Here is a 23,400-nt window from a genome sequence, read left to right on the forward strand (position 1 = left end):
TAAAAACTGATACATGACTTTACTTGTATAGGTCCTACAGACACCCTGAAGGTTATTTACAGGGGCATTGTGCACATAAAAGTGGAAGAGCTTCCCAATACAATACACATGGTCACCAACATTTGTTGGTATAAAAATGTTTTTCCCCCTTTATGAAAGCTAGATTTTATGCCAGTTGGCATAACCCGTGAGCCACGATGAATTAGTAATATCCACAATGAACTGATCTGAATTGTGGTTGCCAAAATGTTAAACACTGCCTTTGTTCCACTAAAAATTAATTCTAATATGTTTACAAAATTATCACATTGCCAGACTGAGAATAAAAAAGTATTCAAGTCATTCAATTCTAAGCATTTAAATGAACTTTCTTTGTGTGCCAGTGCTACCAGTGTGCCTAAGAGTTACCAGTGTTTTCCCAGCTTCTGTTCATGTGTTTCTTGTATTTTAAATAGGAACGTGGCAGAAAGACTTGTGGGAAGACAGACTAATCAGCGAGCAGAGATTCAGGTAACTATAGATTTTTTTTTTTTTTTTTTTTTGCAAATAATTTTTTCTTAAATTTTGCTGTGTGGATTTAGTTGAAGATACATGTAAAGTTTTTACCTGTGTACATGAAATATAAGAAGCTATATTAACACATTTTAAGGCTGTCCTGACTTGCTTCACTTGGATGCCGTTACCTTTAACTTTAATTTTCTCTCTTGCCTATAAACATTTTTTTTGTGACTTGTTCTGCCTTGGTAAAGGTAGCTGTATGCTAAAGGAAAAGGTCAAACTAAGCACTAGGCCAATATGGTCCATCTTGCTATCAGTGGCTTTGGTACCTGCTTTACTGTAATGTACCCATTTTACTGGCAGCCTACTTAATATTTAGATACAAAGTAGGGTTGCCACAGTAGGGTTGAGTTAGATACAAAGTAGGGTTGCCACAAAAACCAGGATTCACCCGGACAGTCCAGGTTTTGAATAAGGTGTCTGGGTTTCAGTGTCTGAAACCCGGACACATTATTCAGACTGGGCTGTGGCTCCTCAAGTAACCTAGATACTGTAGTCGCACACACATCTGTTTCTGTCCGGGAGCTGCGGTTGGTTGTCTGGGGGAAAGTTTGGCATCACTGGGGGGTGGGGCAATGATGTCAAAAAGAGCAGTTTGGCCACACCTACTGTTTGCCACCGCACGCATAGCTACTCTCCTTGGGACACCCAAAGTTGTGCCAAGTCTAGTATAATTTTATAGTGTATACTACGGAAAAAAATTGGCCCTGTGCTGCTAAAGTGTTCGGGTTTGGCCTGAAGTTAATTGGGACATGCTTTTGCAGAAAAACTAATAATTATTCACATCAGATGTATATACACATCAGCATTACCAAAATACTTTTATTAAAATAAAAAAGTGATTTGTAGGGTAAAATTAGCTTATAACACACAAGCTCTGGTTAAACAGGGCATTGTAGATGTCACATCTTTAGAGGCTCTATTGTCTGCAGTTAGACAGACCAAGTTTGCTGCTAGCTGTAAATGAAACGCAGTGGTCAGCACACCAGAAAGTCAACCGAGCCGTTGTACGTAATGACTAAATGAGCCTGCCCCATAAATAACCTTTGATTATATTAAAATGCATTGATAACTGACATTCATGATAATCGCATACATATTAGAGCTGCACGATTCTGGCTAAAATGAGAATCACATTTTTTTTTTTACTTAGAATAAAGATCACGATTCTCGCAGTGTAACATCTTCTTTCACATTTATAGAAAAATAATTGGGCTAACTTTACTGTTTAGTTTTTGTTTTTTAAAGTGTATTTTTTCAAAAAATTGCGTTTGAAAAACCGCTGTGCAAATACGGTGTGACATAAAATTATTGCAACAACCACCATTTTATTCTCGGGTCTCTGCTAAAAAAAAATATATCATGTTTGGGTGTTCCAAGTAATTTTCTAGCAGACAATGATTTTTTTTTTTACTTGTAAGCAACAAATGTCAGAAAAGGTTTGGTCTTGAAATGGTTAAACTTCCCTAATTTACATGCCCGGAGTTCTTTCCTTTTGATAAAAGAACAAAAAGATACTTTGTTTCTACTTATTCACAGTGTTGTGATAAAACTTGGGGCTGCCTGGATTTTTTTTATTTTTATTTTTTGCCAATTGTGAGAACTCTCTGAACTTGTTAGAATCGTGACATGCTGTTTTGAAGATCGGGAAGGGAATAAGATCACTATTTCGATTCTTAACGATTAATCGTGCAGCTCTAATACATATGTTAAGTAGATATGACTATATGATATAATTTATAGTGTGTCTGTTTAATACTATTCTGAGATATGATTACAATATAAAAAACAAATAGGTTAACTACATTTTTTTTTATATTACAATTTTTTTTTTTTGTGCATTTGTCTATCTATATTAGCAAAAACAGAGCAGTGTGATGTATTTTTTTTTATCTTCAAGTAATATAAAAAATATATAGGTAGTAGGGCTGCAACTAACGATTATTTTCATAATCGATTAGTTGGCCGATTCTTGTTTCGCTTAATCGGTTAATAACCTTAAAAATAAGTGTGGTGTATAATTTAGTTAATATGTAAAGTTTAAAAAAAAAAAGGCAATTTATTCTTGTATATCTCTATGCAGTGGTAAATATAAATTACCAACTATATGGTTAGGGAGCAAAATATCTAATCCACTCTGAGCAAAACAGACATAAGAGATATTCTGTATATACTATTAGAGGAGATATTCTGTATATACTATTAGAGGAGAGATATACTGTATACAGTATATTAAAGGGTGAATCTGGTAAATATCATCAGACTCGGATCAATTTTTTTTTTTTTATTCAAAAAACAATGTCTTCCTTCAAAAAAAAAAAATAATTTTAAGAACGTTCGTTCAATTTTCTAATTGTTAGTGGGGTCAGAATCGACGTTTATATTCAACCAAAGTGATGGGAAAATTTGGTTATAATAGAAGACTTCTTGGTCAAAGGAATTTTCAGAGAGTGTATGTGGTTTTCGTTCAGAAATTACAGTTGTTTTAAAAACGGATGTTAAAAACAAGTGAAAATTTCAAACATTCTTTCATTCAGCGAATGTACAAAGATTTTTCGTATGAATATTCTCGTCTGAAAATTGATCGGTGTGGCCAGCACAAGGCTCGGTACACACCTATGCAGTTTGCTTGTGATCTGTTTCTGCAGTGCTTTTTGCACATGTGATTTTGCTGCGATTTGCATTTTTGCATTTTTTTTTTTTTTTTTGGCCAGTTTGTTGTTGAGCTGATTAAAAAACAAAAATTGCTGCAAAAACGCACTACATGCTTTTCTGCAGCTTCTCCATTGAAGTATATGGAACCAAAAAAGCACTGTTTTATGTTAAAAAAAAAAAAAAAAAAAAAAAAAAAAAGTCCCTGACCCTTTCCAAATACGTAGCAGCTGAAAAAAGCATAGATGTGAACATGTCCCATAGGAAACCATGTAAATGAACTGTAGTGCGTTTCTGCAAAAAGCACCAAAAAACACATAGATGTAAACCAGGCCTAAGACGTTTAGTAACATAATGGGGGTTAAAAAAACTAAAATTAGCCCTTTATAGTTAAAAAAAAAAAAATAAAAAAAAAAAAAAAAAAAAAAAAAAAAAAAACAGCTAATCACTACTGTAAGGAGTTCATTTTTTTTACTGTAGAACTGTGAAAGTAATATTTACAGTAGTGATTTGCTCTTTTTGTACTATAAAGGGCTCATTTTAGTTTTAACCCCATTATGATATTGGCCGATTAATCTATTATTGAAATAGTAATCTATTAATTTCATAATCGATTAGTTGTTTCAGCCCTAATAGGTAGACATATTAGTAATAAAGTTTTTATGCTAGCTGATGCTGTTGAAGTAGAATTCTAGTTTTGTTATTACTTTAAATATTTAGTTTGGGATAAAAAAGCTGGAATTCTACTTTAAATTTTGCCTGGGCATCTTAATTTCAATTATTTACAGGTATTTATATAACACCGGGCAATTTACGCAGCACTTTACATACAAATTATACATTCACATCAGTCCCTGCCTCCATGGAGTTTACAGTCTAAGATTCTTAACTCGCATTCATACAGACTCATACTAGAGCCAATTTAGACAGGAGCCAATTAACCTACCGGCATGTCTTTGGAGTGTGGGAGGAAACCGGAGTACCTGGAGGAAACTCATGCAAGCACAATGAGAACATGCAAACGTTTAAAATGTTAAAGTGGGAGGTTGGCGACCTTCTTCTTTTCTTCTTTTTTTTTTTTTTTTTTTTTTTAGGTCATTGAGACACTTTGCTAACCCCAAAATAATACTCACAGTTTGGGTGTAATATTTCCGCCTCTGTCTGTTTTCGTACTGAAGAATAACTTAAAAAATGTGATGCTGGCTGTTTCCATCTTGCTTGTGGGCATGTGAAGCATTGGTTTCCTGGATGTGGTGAATGCTGTTCGTTCACAGCTTGTTCACAAGCATGATCATTGTTTCCGCACTGAATCTTGGGAAGCCTGACACTAAGCTCCCAGGAGACAGTGCGGCTCCGGGGAAAGGCAATAAACACGCCTACTCCCATGGGAGGAGAGACAGGAAGTGCCACAATAAAGTACAATATAAAGGTAATTACAGCGATAAAAAAAAATTTGTGCGGCATTTGAACATCTATGCAATTAACCGGAGGGGGTAAGATTAAGTTAAAAATTTGAGTGGAACCCTGCTTTAAAGGTGTATACTGTTTTGTGTACTTAAGCCGATGGCTCTTTCGTAATCATTTGACTTTAAGCATTAAACAATTATATGAACTGCTTCTATAAGACATATTTAACCACTTGACGACTGCCTCACGCCGATTTACGTCGGCAAGGTGGCACGGACAGGCAAAATCACGTATATATACGTGATTTGCCTTCCGCGGGTGGGGGGTCCGATCGGTCCCCCCCCTGGTGCCCGAGGCGGTCGCCATTTGTTCCCGGGCATTGAGAGGTCAGGGGGAGGCCATCCATTGTTGGCCACCCCCTCCCGATCGCTCCCGGCGAATGAGAATGCTTCCTTTCCCTCTGTAAGGTAAACAGAGGGAAAGGAAGTGATGTCATCCCTCCTCGAGTCGGTCTTTTTGATCCGGCGCCGAGGAGAGAAGACATCAAGTAAGTCTGCACAACACTACACTAACAGTAGAACACGCCAGGCACACTTGTCACCCCCCTGTACCCCCTGTCACTCTGACACCAATAGCATTTTTTTTTTTTTTTTGCATTGGTGTCAGTTTGTGTCAGTTACAAGTGTTAGGGCAGTTAGGTTAGCCCCCTTTAGGTCTAGGGTACCCCCCCTTAGGTCCAGGGTACCCCCCTAACCCCCCCTAATAAAAGTTAACCCCTTGATTACCCCCCGTCACCAGTGTCGCTAAGCGATCGTTTTTCTGATCGCTGTATTAGTGACACAGGTGACGCTAGTTAGGGAGGTAAGTATATAGGTTCGCTGTCAGTGTTTTATAGCGACAGGGACCCCCATATACTACCTGCTAAAGGTTTTAACCCCCTGATTGCCCCCTAGTTAACCCTTTCACCAGCGATCACCGTATAAGTGTTACGGGTGACGCTGGTTAGCTAGTTTGTTTTTTGTAGTTTATTACAGTTTATTATAGTTTTAGGGCACCCGCCGTTTATTACCCTATAAAGGTTTAACCCCCTAATTGCCCGGCGGTGATATAAATTACATTTTTAGGGTCAGCTTAGGTCTGCGTCGCCCCAGGCAGCGTCAGGTTAGCGCCAGTACCGCTAAAACCCACACACGCAGCATACACCTCCCTTAGTGCTATAGTATCTGAGCGGATCGATATCTGATCCGATCAGATCTATACTCCCCAGCAGTTTAGGGTTCCCTGAAACGCAGTGTTAGCGGGATCAGCCCAGATACCTGCTAGCACCTGCGTTTTGCTCCTCGGCCCAGCCCTGCCCAGCCCACCCAAGTACAGTATCGATCGATAACTGACACTTACAAAACACTAAGCACACATAACTGCAGCGTTCGCAGAGTCAGGCCTGATCCCTGCGATCGCTAACAGTTTTTTGGTAGCGTTTTTATACAGTCGCTGACAGTCAGGAGCTTTTTTGCCTGTGAGTCTCACTAGTGTACCCCTAAATTTAGAGCCCAAAATGGCAAATCGAAGGTACACTAGTGAAGAGGCCTACACGTTTCTGAGTATGACAGATAGTGAAGAGGAAGTCACTCATCTGTCAAGTTCAGGCTCAGAATACGAACCTGTAGAGGACAGCGGCTCCATGACAGATAGCTCTGACGACAGAGTTGTGGTCCCTGCTAAGGTCAGGCGTACCAGACCCCAATCTTCTTCTGTCCTTGAAGTGCAGGAACCGCAGGGCTCTCGTATGGAGCAGAGAAGTACTAGCGCCGCTATTCCTTCTGGTGAACTGGCAAGCACCAGCGGCCTAGTACACCCTGGTCGTACATCCAGCACTGCAGTATCACGTGGTGACGTGGCGAGTCCCATAAGTGCAGTTCAAGCTGGCGAGGTGGCAAGCACTAGTAGTGTCCCGCTGCCACCAAGAAGACAAAGACAGGCCCGTCGTGCCCATAGGGCCCTTCCTGCTGCATTGGCCAATCCGAATTGGGAACCCTCCACTTCTGCAGCACCCGTACTTCCCCCTTTCACTGGCCAACCCGGAATTCAGGTGGAAACAGTTGACTTTACGCCACTGGATTTTTATTCACTGTTTTTCACCGAAGATCTCTATAGATCTATTGTGGACCAAAGCAATTTATACGCTGGTCAACACATCGCCGCTAATCCCCAGTCCTCCCTTGCCAGAGATTGGAGACCAATTACGGTCTCCGAATTTAAGACCTTTCTGGGCCTTTCCCTCCTCATGGGGTTGAATAAAAAGAGTAAGTTGCGGTCATATTGGTCCACTGACCCAATTTACCATTCACCCTTGTTCTCTGCTTCCATGGCCAGGGCACGATACGAGCAGATTTTGCGGTTCATGCACTTCAACGACAATGAACTCTGTCGTCCTCGTGGAGACCCTGCATACGATCGGCTCTACAAAATTCGGCCCCTCGTAAACCACTTCAACCAACGTTTTGCAGACTTGTTTACTCCCCATCAAGTTGTCTGCGTTGATGAGTCCCTGATTAAATTTTCTGGCCGCTTGTCATTCAAACAGTACCTTCCCAGCAAGCGTGCCAGATACGGGGTCAAGATGTATAAGCTCTGTGACAGGGCCACAGGCTATACATATAGTTTTATGGTTTACGAGGGCAAAGATAGTCACGTAGAGCCGACAAACTGCCCTGACTACATAGGAAGCGCTGGCAAGATAGTGTGGGACTTGGTGTCACCCTTATTCGGAAAGGGGTACCACTTGTACGTGGACAATTATTATACGAGCGTGCCACTTTTTAGTCACTTGTTTGATCAGCAGATTGGAGCATGTGGCACCGTGCGACCTAATCGCCGGGGCTTTCCCCAGCGGCTTGTAGATTCCCGTCTTAGGCTGGGGGAGAGAGCCTGCTTGAAGTATAATAATTTGCTCGCTATGAAGTGGAGGGATAAGAAGAATGTTTTCGTTCTCACCGTAAGGCCAGACGCTGGTACAAAAAAGTGTCTGTTTATTTATTTCATTTGGCTTTGCTGAACGCTCATGTGCTATACAGAGCTTCAGGACAGACTGGATCCTTCCTTAAATTCCAGGAAGAGATCGTCAGAGCCCTTCTGTTTCCAGACGGTGCTCTACCTCACCTTCCCCAACCAAATGCAGTAAGCCGGCTGCATGAGCGGCATTTTCTTTATGCCATCCCGAGTACCCCTACCCAAAAAGCCCCCCAAAAAAGATGTCGTGTCTGCAGCAAGCGCGGATTTAGGCGTGACACCCGGTCTTATTGTCCCTCCTGTCCTGGCAATCCTGGTCTTTGCATGGGTGAATGCTTTGAACGCTAACATACATTAGTTGAGTATTAGCGTAGGGTTCAGCACTGCACAGACTAGGCACACTAACACAGGGTCTCCCAAGATGCCATTGCATTTTGAGAGACCCAAACCTGGAACGAGTTACAAAAGTTAAAAGTTACTAAAAAAAAGTGTAAAAAAAATAAAATAAAAAAAAATTTAAAAAAATAAAAACACAAAAAAAAATATAAAATAAAAAAACCAAAAATAGTTGTTGTTTTATTGTTCTCTCTCTCTATTCTCTCTCTATTGTTCTGCTCTTTTTTTACTCAATTCTATTCTGCAATGTTTTATTGTTATGTTTTTTACCATGTTTGCTTTTCAGATTTTTTATACTTTACCGTTTACTGTGTTGGTAACCATTTTATTGTTTTCAGGTACGCCATTCAGTTGCAGCGCGGATTTATTTATCTTGACAGCAACAGCGTTTGTTCCCACGATATATAAAGCCGTGACTCCAGCGCTGTCGGAGGTGATTTCACCACCACAGTTACATACTTCAGCATATATGCCGAAGCGTGGGGGCAGCAGTGGGTGGAGGAGCAATTTGCTCCTGCCTTTTGCGGGAGGATGCCCCCATGCTTCGGCATATATAAATGGTGCATGTATGCCCATCATTAGAAGTGGGTGGATGAAGGGAGGTATTCTAATGGTGGGCATACCCACCGATCAATATCTTTTTTTCGTTCAGCCCACAGGCTGCATGAAAAAAAAGTTTACAATATATGCCTAACAAGGACCAGCAACGTACTGGTATGTTTATGGACTTTGAGTGGTTATACCAGAATGATGCCTGCAGGTTTAGGTATCATCTTGGTATCATTCTTTTCAGCCAGCGGTCGGCTTTCATGTAAAAGCAATCCTAGCGGCTAATTAGCCTCTAGACTGCTTTTGCAAGCAGTGGGAGGGAATGCCCCCCCCCTCCCCCCCCACCGTCTTCCATGTTTTTCTCTGGCTTTCCTGTCCCAACAGGGAACCTGAAAATGCAGCCGGTGATTCAGCCAGCTGACCATAGAGCTGATCAGAGACCAGAATGGCTCCAAACATCTCTATGGCCTAAGAAACCGGAAGCTACGAGCATTTCATGACTTAGATTTCGCCGAATGTAAACAGCGCCATTGGGAAAGCATTTTATCACACCGATCTTGGTGTGGTCAGATGCTTTGAGGGCAGAGGAGAGATCTAGGGTCTAATAGAGCCCAATTTTAAAAAAAAAGAGTACCTGTCACTACCTATTGCTATCATAGGGGATATTTACATTCCCTGAGATAACAATAAAATTAATAAAAAAAAAAATAAAAATGAAAGGAACAGTTTAAAAATAAGATAAAAAAGCAAAAAAATAATAAAGGAAAAAAAAAAAAAAAAAAGCACCCCTGTCCCCCCCTGCTCTCGTGCAAAGGTGAACGCAAGCGTCGGTCTGGCGTCAAATGTAAACAGCAATTGCACCATGCATGTGAGGTATCACCGCGAAGGACAAAACGAGGGCAGTAATTTTAGCAGTAGACCTCCTCTGTAAATCTAAAGTGGTAACCTGTAAAGGCTTTTAAAGGCTTTTAAAAATGTATTTATTTTGTCGCCGCTGCGCGTTTGTGCGCAATTTTAAAGCATGTCATGTTTGGTATCCATGTACTCGGCCTAAGATCATCTTTTTTATTTCATCAAACATTTGGGCAATATAGTGTGTTTTAGTGCATTAAAATTTAAAAAAGTGTGTTTTTTCCCCAAAAAATGCGTTTGAAAAATCGCTGCGCAAATATTGTTTGAAAAAAAAATATGAAACACCCACCATTTCAATCTGTAGGGCATTTGCTTTAAAAAAAATATATAATGTTTGGGGGTTTAAAGTAATTTTCTTGCAAAAAAAAAATATTTTTTCATGTAATCAAAAAGTGTCAAAGGGCTTTGTCTTCAAGTGGTTAGAAGAGTGGGTGATGTGTGACATAAGCTTCTAAATGTTGTGCATAAAGTGCCAGGACAGTTCAAAACCCCCCAAATGACCCTATTTTGGAAAGTAGACACCCCAAGCTATTTGCTGAGAGGCATGTCGAGTCCATGGAATATTTTATATTGTGACACAAGTTGCGGGAAAGAGACAAATCTTTTTTTTTTTTTTTTTTTTTTTTTTTTTTTTTTGCACAAAGTTGTCACTAAATGATATATTGCTCAAACATGCCATGGGAATATGTGAAATTACACCCCAAAATACATTCTGTTGCTTCTCCTAAGTATGGGGATACCACATGTGTGGGACTTTTTGGGAGCCTAGCCGCACACAGGACCCCGAAAACCAAGCACCGCCTTCAGGCTTTCTAAGGGCGTAAATTTTTGATTTCACTCTTCACTGCCTAGCACAGTTTTCGGGGCCCCATATGCAGCTAGGCTCCCAAAAAGTCCCACACATGTGGTATCCCCGTACTCAGGAGAAGCAGCAGAATATATTTTGGGGTGTAATTCCACATATGCCCATGGCATGTTTGAGCAATATATCATTTAGTGACAACTTTGTGCAAAAAAAAAAAAATTGTCACTTTCCCGCAACTTGTGTCAAAAAATAAAATATTCCATGGACTCAACATGCCTCTCAGTAAATAGTTTGGGGTGTCTACTTTCCAAAATGGGGTCATTTGGGGGGGGTTTGTGCCATCTTGGCATTTTATGGCCTTCAAAACTGTGATAGGTAGTGAGGAGTGAAATCACAACATTACGCCCTTAGAAATCCTGAACGCGGTGCTTGGTTTTCGGGGCCCCGTATGCGGCTAGGCTCCCAAAAAGTCCCACACATGTGGTATCCCCATACTCAGGAGAAGCAGCTAAATGTATTTTGGGGTGCAATTCCACATATGCCCATGGCCTGTGTGAGAAATATATCATTTAGTGACAACTTTGTGCAAAAAAAAAAAAAAAAAAATTGTCACTTTCCCGCAACTTGCGTCAAAAAAGAAAGTATTCCATGGACTCAACATGCCTCTCAGCAAATAGCTTGGGGTGTCTACTTTCCAAAATGGGGTCATTTGGGGGGGTTTTGTGCCATCTGGGCATTTTATGGGCTTCAAAACTGTGATAGGTAGTGAGGAGTGAAATCAAAAATTTATGCCCTTAGAAATCCTGAAGGCGGTGATTGGTTTTCGGGGCCCCGTACGCGGCTAGGCTCCCAAAAAGTCCCACACATGTGGTATCCCCATTTTCAGGAGAAGCAGCTGAATGTATTTTGGGGTGCTATTCCACATAGGCCCATGGCCTGTGTGAGTAATATATCATTTAGTGACAACTTTTTGTAAATTATTTTTTTTTTTTTTTTGTCATTATTCAATCACTTGGGACAAAAAAAATAAATATTCAGTGGGTTCAACATGCCTCTCAGCAATTTCCTTGGGGTGTCTACTTTCCAAAATGGGGTCATTTGGGGGGGTTTTGTACTGCCCTACCATTTTAGCACCTCAAGAAATGACATAGGCAGTCATAAACTAAAAGCTGTGTAAATTCCAGAAAATGTACCCTAGTTTGTAGACGCTATAACTTTTGCGCAAACCAATAAATATACGCTTATTGACATTTTTTTTACCAAAGACATGTGGCTGAATAAATTTTGGCCTAAATGTATGACTAAAATTGAGTTTATTGGATTTTTTTTATAACAAAAAGTAGAAAATATCATTTTTTTTCAAAATTTTCGGTCTTTTTCCGTTTATAGCGCAAAAAATAAAAACCGCAGAGGTGATCAAATGCCATCAAAAGAAAGCTCTATTTGTGGGAAGAAAAGGACACAAATTTCGTTTGGGTACAGCATTGCATGACCGCGCAATTAAAAGTTAAAGCGACGCAGTGCCAAATTGGAAAAAGACCTCTGGTCCTTAGGCAGCATAATGGTCCGGGGCTCAAGTGGTTAAAGTGGTATTAAAGACAAAAAGAAAAAATTAATATATTTTAGCTTACTGATCCTTAGCTGCATTTGTTTTTTGTTTGTTTTTTTGTTTTTTTTCTTAGGCTCCCCCCCCCCCCCCCCCCCCGATTTTGTCTGTTGACACACTTCCTGTCTTACTCTGGCCATACAGTAATCATCCTTTTTTTTTTTTTTTTTTTTTTTTTTTTTTTTCGTGACTGCGATATTGTGGCAGACACTTTTGACACATTTTTGGGACCATTCACATTTATACAGTGATCCGTGCTATAAAAATGCACTGATTACTGTGTAAATGTGACTGGCAGGGAAGGGGTTAACACTAGGGGATGATCGAGGGGTTAATTATGTTGCTAGGGAGTGTTTCTAACTGAAGGGGGAGGGGACTCTCACAAGGGGAGGAGACCAATCGGTGTTGCTCTATACTAAGAACAAACATCGGTCTCCTCTCCTCTCTGACAGGACGTGGATCTGTGTGTTTACATACACAGATGCACGGTCCTGCCATGTTACCGGGCACCCAGTGACACGACGGGCGCGTGAGATTGCCGGCGGCGGCTAGTGCCCCCTGGTGGGCAGGGAAGGCAAGGGCGTCATATGACGCCCTCCCAGAACGAGAGCCACACCGCCTGGCCATCATATGACCGCCGGTGGGCGGCAAGCGGTTAAGCAGTTACATCGACAGTTTTTTTTTTTTTTTTGGTTTTGAGATCAAGGTTGTACATGAATAAAAGCTGACCATTTGTAAGCATTGTCTCAGCCCTCTTAACTGCTGCTTTGGATTGCTTGGCCTGTTAAAGAAAGTTGAAAAATAACATGTGAAAATTATTAAACAAGCCTAAATAAGCTGCAAAATAATAATTTTTGGGTGTATTACCACTTTAAAATATTGAAACTGTTGTGAACTGTTTGAAATAGAAATTAAGTAACACTCAGTGTTTCCTGCAGGCAGCATGCAAAGCTGTAGAACAGGCGAAAAGCCAGAATATCACAAAGCTTGTGGTGTACACGGACAGTATGTTTACAATAAATGGTAAGAGCCACGAGGGTTCATTCTTGCCACAGTATTCCCCTTATGTCCTATTTGCAGGTTGTCCATATGTTTATTATGCATATGTCTCTGTTAATTTAGGGATCACTAAATGGATACATGCATGGAAAAAGAATGGCTGGAAGCTAAGCACTGGTGCAGATGTCATAAACAGAGAGGACTTTGAAAAGCTGGATAAGTTAATAAAGGGCATTGATGTCAAATGGGTTAGTATAACATGTATGCAGCCTCTGTTTTTGAAATAAAGGACAGCGTAGTTGCTTCAAGTATACAAATCTTGTCACATTGCAGAAGTGTTTTGTGCCAGCGTACATTTTTTGTTTTAAAGTGTTACTAAACTCACAACAGTAAAATCAGTCTGTATATGCAGCAAAGAATGCTTGTTATACTCACTGTGGAACATAAGGGGTTAATTCTCCGCACTGTGTAAAAAGGCTGATTGATCCTGTCTTCTCAGAGACAGAGCCTTGGGGGCACTCTGCACATGCTTAGTTTGGTGTGTATTGCTAGAGGTTTTTTTTTTTTCTTGGGAGGGTGCATGTGATCAGCACAGGGCCAATAAACACTTTCCAGACAGAGGGTCAGGGGTCCTGCAGCCTCCTAGGACAGTCAAAGGAGAATGAAAACTACTCCTACAAGCTTTAACCAGACACTGATAGAAGTCCTAAGACTGCCATATACTGCTGATGAGAACAGGTATTTAGTAGTTTGTATTTACTAAAATATTTGCATTTCCATGTTCTGTGTACTACGGGAGACCAGATATAGTGAATGGAGGGTCCTGGGTTTAGTAACACTTTAAGCACCTTATTGAGATAAGATTACATTAGATAACCGTATTCCCATAAGGATGATAGATTCTAAACTGTACATAGAGATTTGACTGCTGCCCAAATCAGAATTTCCATTTTTAAATGGCAGAGCTTCAGTGGGCTGTGTAAAGGCTTCAGGCATTTGATAGTTGATTGGTAGAAGGTGGGACATATTGCTAAGGAGTGGGGTTTCACCTTGACTCGAGCAGAATTAGAATCTCCATGTACTGTACATCATAGGCCTTGAATCCTTTAAAAAAAAAAAAATCCACAACGACACAAATTAACGCAGCTCTAATTATTACTAGAGATGCACTGAATGAAAATTTTGGTGCCGAAAATGCAAGATGCACTTAGCCGAAAACTACAGTTTTTAAAAAATATTTATATTTTTATATATAATTGTATTATATTAAACTTTTTAATTTAATCAATTTAAATGAATATGTCATCATTGTTGCCCATTATTGGCATCTTTAGTACAAGAAAAATGCAGTCTCTAACCATCTCTTGTATCATGTCAATTTTTTTTGTATCAATTTTGAATGCAAGCACCAGCACAGCAGGACTTGATTATCAGAGGGAGTAGCAGCACAAGGAGTCTTAGGGCCCTTTCACACTGGGGCGGGGGCGCCGTCGGCGGTAAAGCACCGCTATTGTAAGCGGCGCTTTACCGTCGGTATGCGGCCGCTAGCGGAGCGGTTTTACTAGTTTTGGAGGAAGTGGGTTGAATGATGCTGGCCATTGGACTGAGGACATCGAGCCAGAAAAAAGTGCTATAGGGTAAATCTTTGTATTAAAAATAAATATGGCAGAAAAAGCTCATCATTTATTTATATATATATATATATATTTTACACAGTGGGGACGGAAAGTATTCAGACCCCCTTTGTTATATTGCAGCCATTTGCTAAAATCATTTAAGTTCATTTTTTTTTTTTTTTTTTTCCTCATTAATGTACACACAGCACCCCATATTGACAGAAAATCACAGAATTATTGACATTTTTGCAGATTTATTAAAAAAGAAAAACTGAAATATCACATGGTCCTAAGTATTCAGACCCTTTGCTCAGTATTTAGTAGAAGCACCCTTTTGATCTAATACAGCAATGAGTCTTTTTGGGAAAGATGCAACAAGTTTTTCACACCTGGATTTGGGGATCCTCTGCCATTCCTCCTTGCAGATCCTCTCCAGTTCTGTCAGGTTGGATGGTAAACGTTGGTGGACAGCCATTTTTAGGTCTATCCAGAGATGATCAATTGGGTTTAAGTCAGGGCTCTGGCTGGGCCTTTCAAGAACAGTCACGGAGTTGTTGTGAAGTCACTCCTTCCTTATTTTTGCTGTGTGCTCAGGGTCATTGTCTTGTTGGAAGGTAAACCTTCGGCCCAGTCTGAGGTCCTGAGCACTCTGGATAACGTTTTCGTCCAGGATATCCCTGTACTTGGCCGCATTCATCTTTCCCTCGATTGCAACCAGTCGTCCTGTCCCTGCAGCTGAAAAACACCCCTACAGCATGATGCTGCCACCACCATGCTTCACTGTTGGGACTGTATTGGACAGGTGATGAGCAGTGCCTGGTTTTCTCCACACATACCGCTTAGAATTGAGGCCAAAAAGTTCTATCTTGGTCTCATCAGACCAGGGAATCTTATTTCTCACCATCTTGGAGTCCTTCAGGTGTTTTTTTAGCAAACTCCACGTGGGCTTTCATGTGTCTTGCACTGAGGAGAGGCTTCCGTCGGGCCATAAAGCCCCAACTGGTGGAGGGCTGCAGTGATGTTGACTTTCTACAACTTTCTCCCATCTCCCGACTGCATCTCTGGAGCTCAGCCACAGTGATCTTTGGGTTCTTCTTTACCTCTCACCAAGGTTCTTCTCCCCCGATAGCTCAGTTTGGCCAGACGGTCAGCTCTAGGAAGGGTTCTGGTCGTCCCAAACGTCTTCCATTTAAGGATTATGGAGGCCACTGTGCTCTTAGGAACCGTAAGTGTAGCAGAAATTTTTTTTGCAACCTTGGCCAGATCTGTGCCTTGCCACAATTCTGTCTCTGAGCTCTTCAAGCAGTTCCTTTGACTCTCATGATTCTCATTTGCTCTGACATGCACTGTGAGCTGTAAAGTCTTATATAGACAGGTGTGTGGCTTTCCTAATCAAGTCCAATCAGTATAATCAAACACAGCTGGACTCAAATGAAGGTGTAGAACCATCTCAAGGATGATCAGAAGAAATGGACAGCACCCGAGTTAAATATATGAGTGTCACAGCAAAGGGTCTGAATACTTAGGACCATGTGATATTTCAGTTTTTCTTTTTTAATAAATCTGCAAAAATGTCAACAATTTTGTGTTTTACTTTCAATATGGGGTCAGTATGTGTGTACATTAAGGCCTCATGCACACGAGACGCTGTTAAACTCATGTTCAGAGGCAGTTGGACACTTTTTTTTTCAACTGCCCCTGAACCCATTCGATGTTATCCTATGTGTCCATATACACAGTCTCGTTTTTTAGTCAGTTGCGTTTAACCTCCTTTTTCCAGAAGCAAAAAAATGGGTTCAGACGCAAAGGTTTTCCACGTTTCAGACGCTAAACGCCAGTATCGCGTTTAGCTGCGTTTGCGTTTATAAGTGTTTTTACAGCCCGACTTCGGGGCCCCATACCACCAATTAGGTGTGCAAACACAGTGGCCCTAGCACTACAACATATCCAATTTTGGGGTTACTAGCACCAAGTGGCCCCGAGATATGGGGCCCCAAAGTCAGGTCGGAAAATGTCATTCTCTGCTGCAGAAGTGCTTGAAATTTTGTGACCTGATTTTGGGGCCCAATATCTTGGGCCTACTTGGTGCTAGGAACCCCACATTTGGTGTGCTAACACAGTTGGACTAACAATATAACATATCCAAATTTGGGGTTCCTAGCACCAAGTGACCCCGAGATATGGGGCCCCAAATTGGGTTGCAAAATGTCAAGCACTTTTCTGCAGCAGAGAATGACATTTTCCGACCTGATTTGGGGCCCCATATCTCGGGGCCACTTGGTGCTAGGAACCCCAAATGTGGATATGTTATAGTGTTAGTCCAACTGTGTTAGCACACCAAATTTGGGGTTCCTAGCACCAAGTGGCCCTGAGATACGGGGCCCCAAACCTGGGTCGCAAAATGTCATTCTCTGCTCTGCAGACGCTTCTAGACGCAAACACGGTGAAACGCGGCATGCAAACGCGGCAAAACGGGCGTTTCTAAACGCCGGTTTCAGCTTTTAAAAACATGTGTTCAGCAGAGTTTGCACCAGCGTCTCGTGTGCATGAGGCCTTAGGAGGAAAAAAATTTACTTAAATGATTTTAGCAAATGGCTGCAATATAACAGAGTGAAAAATTTCAGGGGGTCTGAATACTTTCCGTCCCCACTGTGTGTATATATAATTTGTTCTTTTAATGGGCTGTTTATTTTTTTAATCTTCTTGGTTTTTGTCTGGAGTTTTGCTTTAGGCCCTTTCTACACAGGGAGGGCTCGGTTGGTATCCACCTGCTCAGAGGGGAACCTGTTCGCTGATCCCCACTGAGCAGGTGGATGACTGGTCCGTGTCCACTCCTCTATGAACAGTTGAATGTAAACCGACCGCCTGTCTGTTTATACCTGACTGCCATCCAGTCTGCCTGACGGATGGGGAACCGGTCCCCATTCATCTGTCTTTAGCCGTTAGGATCGGATGTTTGCGGGTGTCAACGGACATATGTCCGTTGATACCCACCGCTCCATAGAAGAGACTGGATGGTCTGATCGGGTCCGCTAAAGCCTGCTGTCGGCTGGCGTCAAAGAGCCGCTCCAGGCTGGGGAAAGATTGTGACCATATGGTCAGGATCCGCCCAGATCCCTGGCCGCTGACAGCCTGAGCCAGCCGTTCCTGCCCCCTCCACAGCTTTGAACTCCAGTGAGAGAGGGTGGAGCAGAGCAGAGAGCCTATGAATGAGAGCCACCAGCTCTCTGCTCACTGAGAACCGAGTGATCAGCGGTGTTCGATCGCTCTGTTCTCAGCCCTCGAGCCGGCTGGGGACAGATGCAGCATCGGAGCGATGCTGCATCCACCTAGGTATGATTCTGGAAAAATAAAAAACTCAACTTCTCTTTTAAATGTACCCCAGACATTACTGTTCACTAGTACTAACACTTGCAATCCTGTAAGAGATCAACTTTTCCTTTTATCCTTAAAGTGGATGTAAACCCCAAATTTTTTTTTTTTTATATCATACTGTAGAGAGAAGATTTCCTATCATTTGAGCCCAGTCTTGCCACACAGAGTTAATCCAGCTCCGAGCAATCCTCTTTTATTGTGAAGTGAGACAATTCTTGACAAACAGAGAAAAACTTTGTCAAATCCTCCCCCTTGCTGTAAGTGACAGGTGATTTACATATATCGTGCACTAGCCTAAGACATGCATTATTTTTTAATTCCCACCCCCACTCCTTTCTTCAGCAGCTCTGCAAGGATTGGCTGTTCCACACCTCAGCATGATTTGGCATGCTGAAGTCATGTGGTTACTTTCCTGTCTTTTCACTGGATGTTAGAGATCATAGCAGAAGTTCAGTGTTAGAAATACACAGGAGAAATGCATATTGACAAGGGGAGTGTAGAGGTGGGCGGGGAGTCTACTGACATCACGACTCCACCCACCGAGCTCCAGACAACAGACCCACCCACGGAATCTGCAGTTTTTCGGGTCTCATAACAGACAGAGGGGAGACATTTGACAGGTAAAGATACATGCAGGAGGCATGTTTATCCTTATAGATAACCCCTATGGCAGTAGTTTAGAAAGGATGACATTGGGTTTACATCCACTTTAATCTAAATTGAGCCATAAGCCTGAAGATTCAAAAGCTGAAATTTCATTTTTGGATGTTGCTGTTCTCACATGCAATATCAACCCTCTCCTCTGTGTTGGCTGATTGTCTGTCTTTTTTTTTTTTTTTTTTGTTTGTTTTTTTTCCTTCACTATCTTGGCCTATTGTTGAACCAAATTAAAGAGTGAAATAGAAATTGTATACAGTACAATGTAGAGCCCTCATTCGTATGTAAAACATTCTTTAATTTTGGATTATTTTTTTCTGAGTTGGGGTAAAGTGGTAGTGAATTCAAAATGTCAAACTCCTGGAGACCCTCAAGGTCTCTTCTGTCATAAATGTCCCCTTGCTTGTCAGTGGTAATGTGCGCGTGGGAATGCACAACTCAGACCACATTTACGGCCCACTCTGTGTGCCACGGTGATGTGACCAGTGGCCATAGATACATAATGTGGAAGAAAGACCGGGAGGCGATGGAAGCACTGGGGGAGCCATGACAGAGCTGCGCTGGAGAGCTCCTTTTGCAGCGAAGTCTGTTTATAATGTGCTAGTATGCTGTGTATGCTAGTACATTATGACTTAAACCTGCAGGGAGCCCATTTTTCTGGCAACTTTACTACCACTAACAGTTATTTTTCCTGACCCATCATAACTATAGTACTGGTGGTTTGTTTTTGATCATGCCTCATATCTTTTTTTTCTTTCTTTGGGTTATTCTGGTGTTTAAGAGAAGTTGTGTAACACTTTCTACCTTGCATTGCAGATGCACATCCCAGGACATGCCGGCTTTGGAGGAAATGAAGCTGCTGATAGACTTGCTAGAGAAGGCGCTCAGAAACCTGAAACAAGTTCAGTTTAGAATGTATTCTTTTTTTTTTTTCTTAAAGCTTAAATAAGCTTTGATTATAAGACCAAATAGAAGTTTAGTAATAAAAACTTATTTTTTTTTACCATACTTCTGAATTAACAATGGCCCCTAATGTTTTCCAGACACCATGAACACTTATGCTTACCTGAAATGTACAGCTACAAACCTCTTTTATTGTTGACATGAAAGAGAGAAATGACAGATGTAATATGACTGGTTTGTTTCACAGTCCTCTTTACTTTATGGGTGCCGAAGGTTAATGTAACCTTTTATTTATTTATATAGGAAAACTAGAAAAAAATAATATGGGCAGCTATGACTGACCTTTTTCTGAAAATGTTAGTTATCTGGCTGCCTGTAGTTGCAATATTGACTAAATTCACTTACCTGTAGCAAATATGCAGATATGGAGTTCTGACTTCACTTGCTGTAAACTTGTTTCAGGTCTGTTTGATGGATAAATCAAAGTCTGGGAACTGTGCGGGCAAATAGAGTTTTCAGGAGGTCCAAAGTTGCAGCTGCCACATTTTTTTCAGTACAGGTTTCCTTTAATATAGACATATGCTGATTGTAAATAGTGCTGCTCATGTTGACAAATGCCTCCTCGCTTCTGCTGTAAAAAAATATATTTTTGCTCTGAGGCATATTTAATAAAATTTTATAAATGGACAATTAAAACATGCAAATATCTTGTTCTCTTATTACATTATATAGGTGGGCAGTTGCCTTGGGGGTCACAGGTGCTGATCACTTCCTGGTGTTTGGGTTTGGGCTACATACAGCCATCTTTATGACCACAATAAAAAATGGAGATCACGTCCATTCAGCAAATATGTTCCAATAGCATGAGAAGCTTGTAATCGAGCCAAACATATTTGTTTCATTTTAATAAAGTGGTAAAGTATTACTGTTTTTTCCTAGGATAGCAGAAAGAGCAATTCTTTATACCCTAGCATGTGTCTGCTGTGCAAGCTCCCCAAATCTCCTCAAAAGCCATCAGATATCCCCCAGCTCTGGAACTGATGGAGGCGGATTTTAAAGTAACGTTTAACCATGTAAGTCCCGGACCATTTGGCTGGCCAAAGACCAGAGCACGTTTTGCGATTCGGCACTGCGTCGATATAACTGACAATTGCACGGTCGTGCGACGTGGCTCCCAAACAAAATTGACGTCCTTTTTTCCCCACAAATAGAGCCTTCTTTTGATTGTATTTGATCACTTATGCGGTTTTTATTTTTTGCGCTATAAACAAAAAAAGAGCGACAATTTTGAAAAAAAAAAGCATTATTTTTTACTATAATAAATATATAAAAAGATTTTTTTTTTCTCCCTCATTTTAGGCCGATACGTATTTTTGGTAAAACAAATCTCAATAAGCGTATATTGATTGGTTTGCACAAAAGTTACAGCGTCTACAAAATAGGGGATAGTTTTATGGCATTTTTATTAATAATTTTTTTACTAGTCATGGCGGCGATCAGTGATTTTTATCGTGACTGCGACATTATGGCGGACAGATTGGACAATTTTGACACATTTTTGGGACATTGGCATTAATACAGCGATCAGTGCGATTAAAAATGCATTGATTACTGTAAAAATGTCATTGGCAGTGAAGGGGTTAACACTAGGGGGCAGTAAAGGGGTAATGTGTGTCCTAGGAAGTGTTCTAACTGAAGGGGGATGTGGACTGTGCAGGAAAGCTAACAGATCCTCTGTTCATACTCTATGAACAGAGGATCTGTCGGTTCTCCCCTCAGAGAACCGGAAACTGTGTGTTTACACACACCGTTCTGGGTTCTCCTTGTGCCCCGAGCAATCGCGGGAGCCCGGCGGTGATCGAGACCGCCGGGCACTCGCATCGGCTCGGGGGGTGAGCCCCCTAGTGGCCACAGGGCGAAGCGATGTTAAATAACATTGTTTCGCCCAGCCATGCCATTCTGCCGCAGTACAACTGCGGCGGCTGGTCGGCATGTGGTTAAAGCTTTCTTGTGTTTATTATTTTAAAGAAAAAAAAAAAAATCATATTTACCTGTTCTGTGCAATGGTTTTGCACAGAGCAGCCCTGATCCTCCTCTTCTGTCATGCTTTGCTGGTGCTCCAGGCTCCTCTTCACCTTCGCTAAGTGCCCCCATAGCAAGCTGCTTCACCTCCGAGCTCCCTTGTCTGCTTATATAGACACAGACAGGGCAGCTCGGCCAGCCTGCTCTTGTCACAACATTTGATTGACAGCAGCTCCCGCTGCTATCAATCACTGCAGTGAGGAGGGACAAAGCCAGGAGAGCCGCTGCTCTTGTGCACATCGCTGGATCAAGATCAGGCACAGGTAAGTACAGTATACTGTAAGGGTGGGCAGGGGGGATACATGCCACACAGGTGTTTGTTACCTTACTGCAAAGAATGCATTAGGGCTCATTTACACTTGCTTCGGCTTCAACACACATTAACGGCCAGTTTACACTTGCTTCAAAACAAGGCTTCGGGCAGACTTTGTTTACGCTCTCTGAATGCCAGTCAAAGCTCCTATCACTAAATAAAATGGTTAGCTTACAGTCCTATTTACACCTTTTCGTCATTTTATTTGGTGACAGTGAGCTTTAACCACTAGGCTACCGCCCACCGTCATATGACGGCGGGACGAGGCAGCTCTTGTTCTGGGCGGACATCATATGACGTGATCGCCCTCCCGGCCCGCAATTGCGAGGTAACAGAGCAGGACCATGGATCTGTGTGTATGTAAACACACAGATCCACGTCCTGTCAGAGGAGAGGAGACCGATGGTGTGTCCCTTGTACATAGAGACACCGATGGGTCACCTCCCCCAGTCAGTCCCCTCCCCCCACAGTTAGAATCACCTCCCTAGGACACACATTAACCCCTCGATCGCCCCCTAGTGTTAACCCCTTCCCTGCCAGTCACATTTATACAGTAATCAATGCATTTTTAGAGCACAGATCGCTGTATAAATGTGAATGGTCCCAAAAATGTGTCAAAAGTATCCGATATATCCGCTGCAATATCGCAGTCACAATAAAAATCGCAGATCGCCGCCATTACTAGTAAAAAATAAATAAATAAAAATGCTATAAATCTATTCCCTATTTTGTAGACGCTATAACTTTTGCGCAAACCAATCAATATACGCTTATTGCGATTTTTTTTTTTTTTTTTTTTTTTTTTTTTTTACCAAAAATATGTAGAAGAATACATATCGGCCTAAACTGGGGAAAAAATTTGTTTAAAAAAAACAAAAATGGATATTTATTGTAGCAAAACGTAAAAAATATTGTGGTTTTTTTCAAAATTGTCGCTCTTCTTTTGTTTATAGCGCAATAAATAAAAACCACAGAGGTGATCAAATACCACTAAAAGAAAGCTCTATTTGTGGGGAAAAAATGATAAAAATTTCATTAGGGTGCAGTGTAGCATGACCGCGCAATTGTCATTCAAAGTGCGACAGCGCTGAAAACTGAAAAATGGCTTGGGCAGGAAGGGGGTGAAAGTGCCCAGTATTGAGGTGGTTAAGAGAGCTTTAACACGGTGGGGGTTATTTACTAAGGGCCCTTTCGCACTGGGGCGGCGTCGGTGGTAAAACGCCGCTATTATTAGCGGCAATTTACCGTCGGTATTCGGCCGCTAGTGGGGCGGTTTTACCCCCTGCTGGCGGCCGAGAAAGGGTTAAAAACCACCGCAAAGCGCTTTGCCGGCGGTATAGCCGTCCGTCCCATTGATTTCAATGGCTTCACCGCTCCGAAGATGCTGCTGGCAGGACTTTTTTTTTTCCCGTCCTGCCAGCGCACCACTCCAGTGTGATACAAACCAGCGGCACTTTCGGGTCGGTTTGCAGGCGCTATTATTAGCGCAATAGCGCCTGCAAACCGCCCCAGTGTGAAAGGGCTCTAAAGGCAAATCCACTTTGCACTACAAGTGCAAACT

The 23,400-nt window shown here is 41.6% G+C and overlaps 1 protein-coding gene across 3 annotated transcripts in view; it reads left to right on the top strand.

Annotated features, from left to right (window-relative positions):
- Window positions 1–19,545, top strand: part of LOC141139394 (ribonuclease H1-like) — a 37,108-nt gene extending 17,563 nt beyond the window's left edge. For all 3 annotated transcript variants that reach the window (XM_073625424.1, XM_073625423.1, XM_073625425.1), the window contains exons 6-9: window positions 456–510; window positions 12,833–12,917; window positions 13,017–13,141; window positions 19,358–19,545. In XM_073625424.1, the coding sequence (XP_073481525.1) occupies window positions 456–510; window positions 12,833–12,917; window positions 13,017–13,141; window positions 19,358–19,453 (361 nt within the window). In that variant the 3' untranslated portion in view covers window positions 19,454–19,545. The remainder of the gene's footprint in view (window positions 1–455; window positions 511–12,832; window positions 12,918–13,016; window positions 13,142–19,357) is intronic.
- The last annotated feature ends 3,855 nt before the right edge of the window (window positions 19,546–23,400 follow it).

This window comes from Aquarana catesbeiana, linkage group LG04 (genome assembly GCF_042186555.1).
Source record: "Aquarana catesbeiana isolate 2022-GZ linkage group LG04, ASM4218655v1, whole genome shotgun sequence".
NCBI lineage: Eukaryota > Metazoa > Chordata > Amphibia > Anura > Ranidae > Aquarana > Aquarana catesbeiana.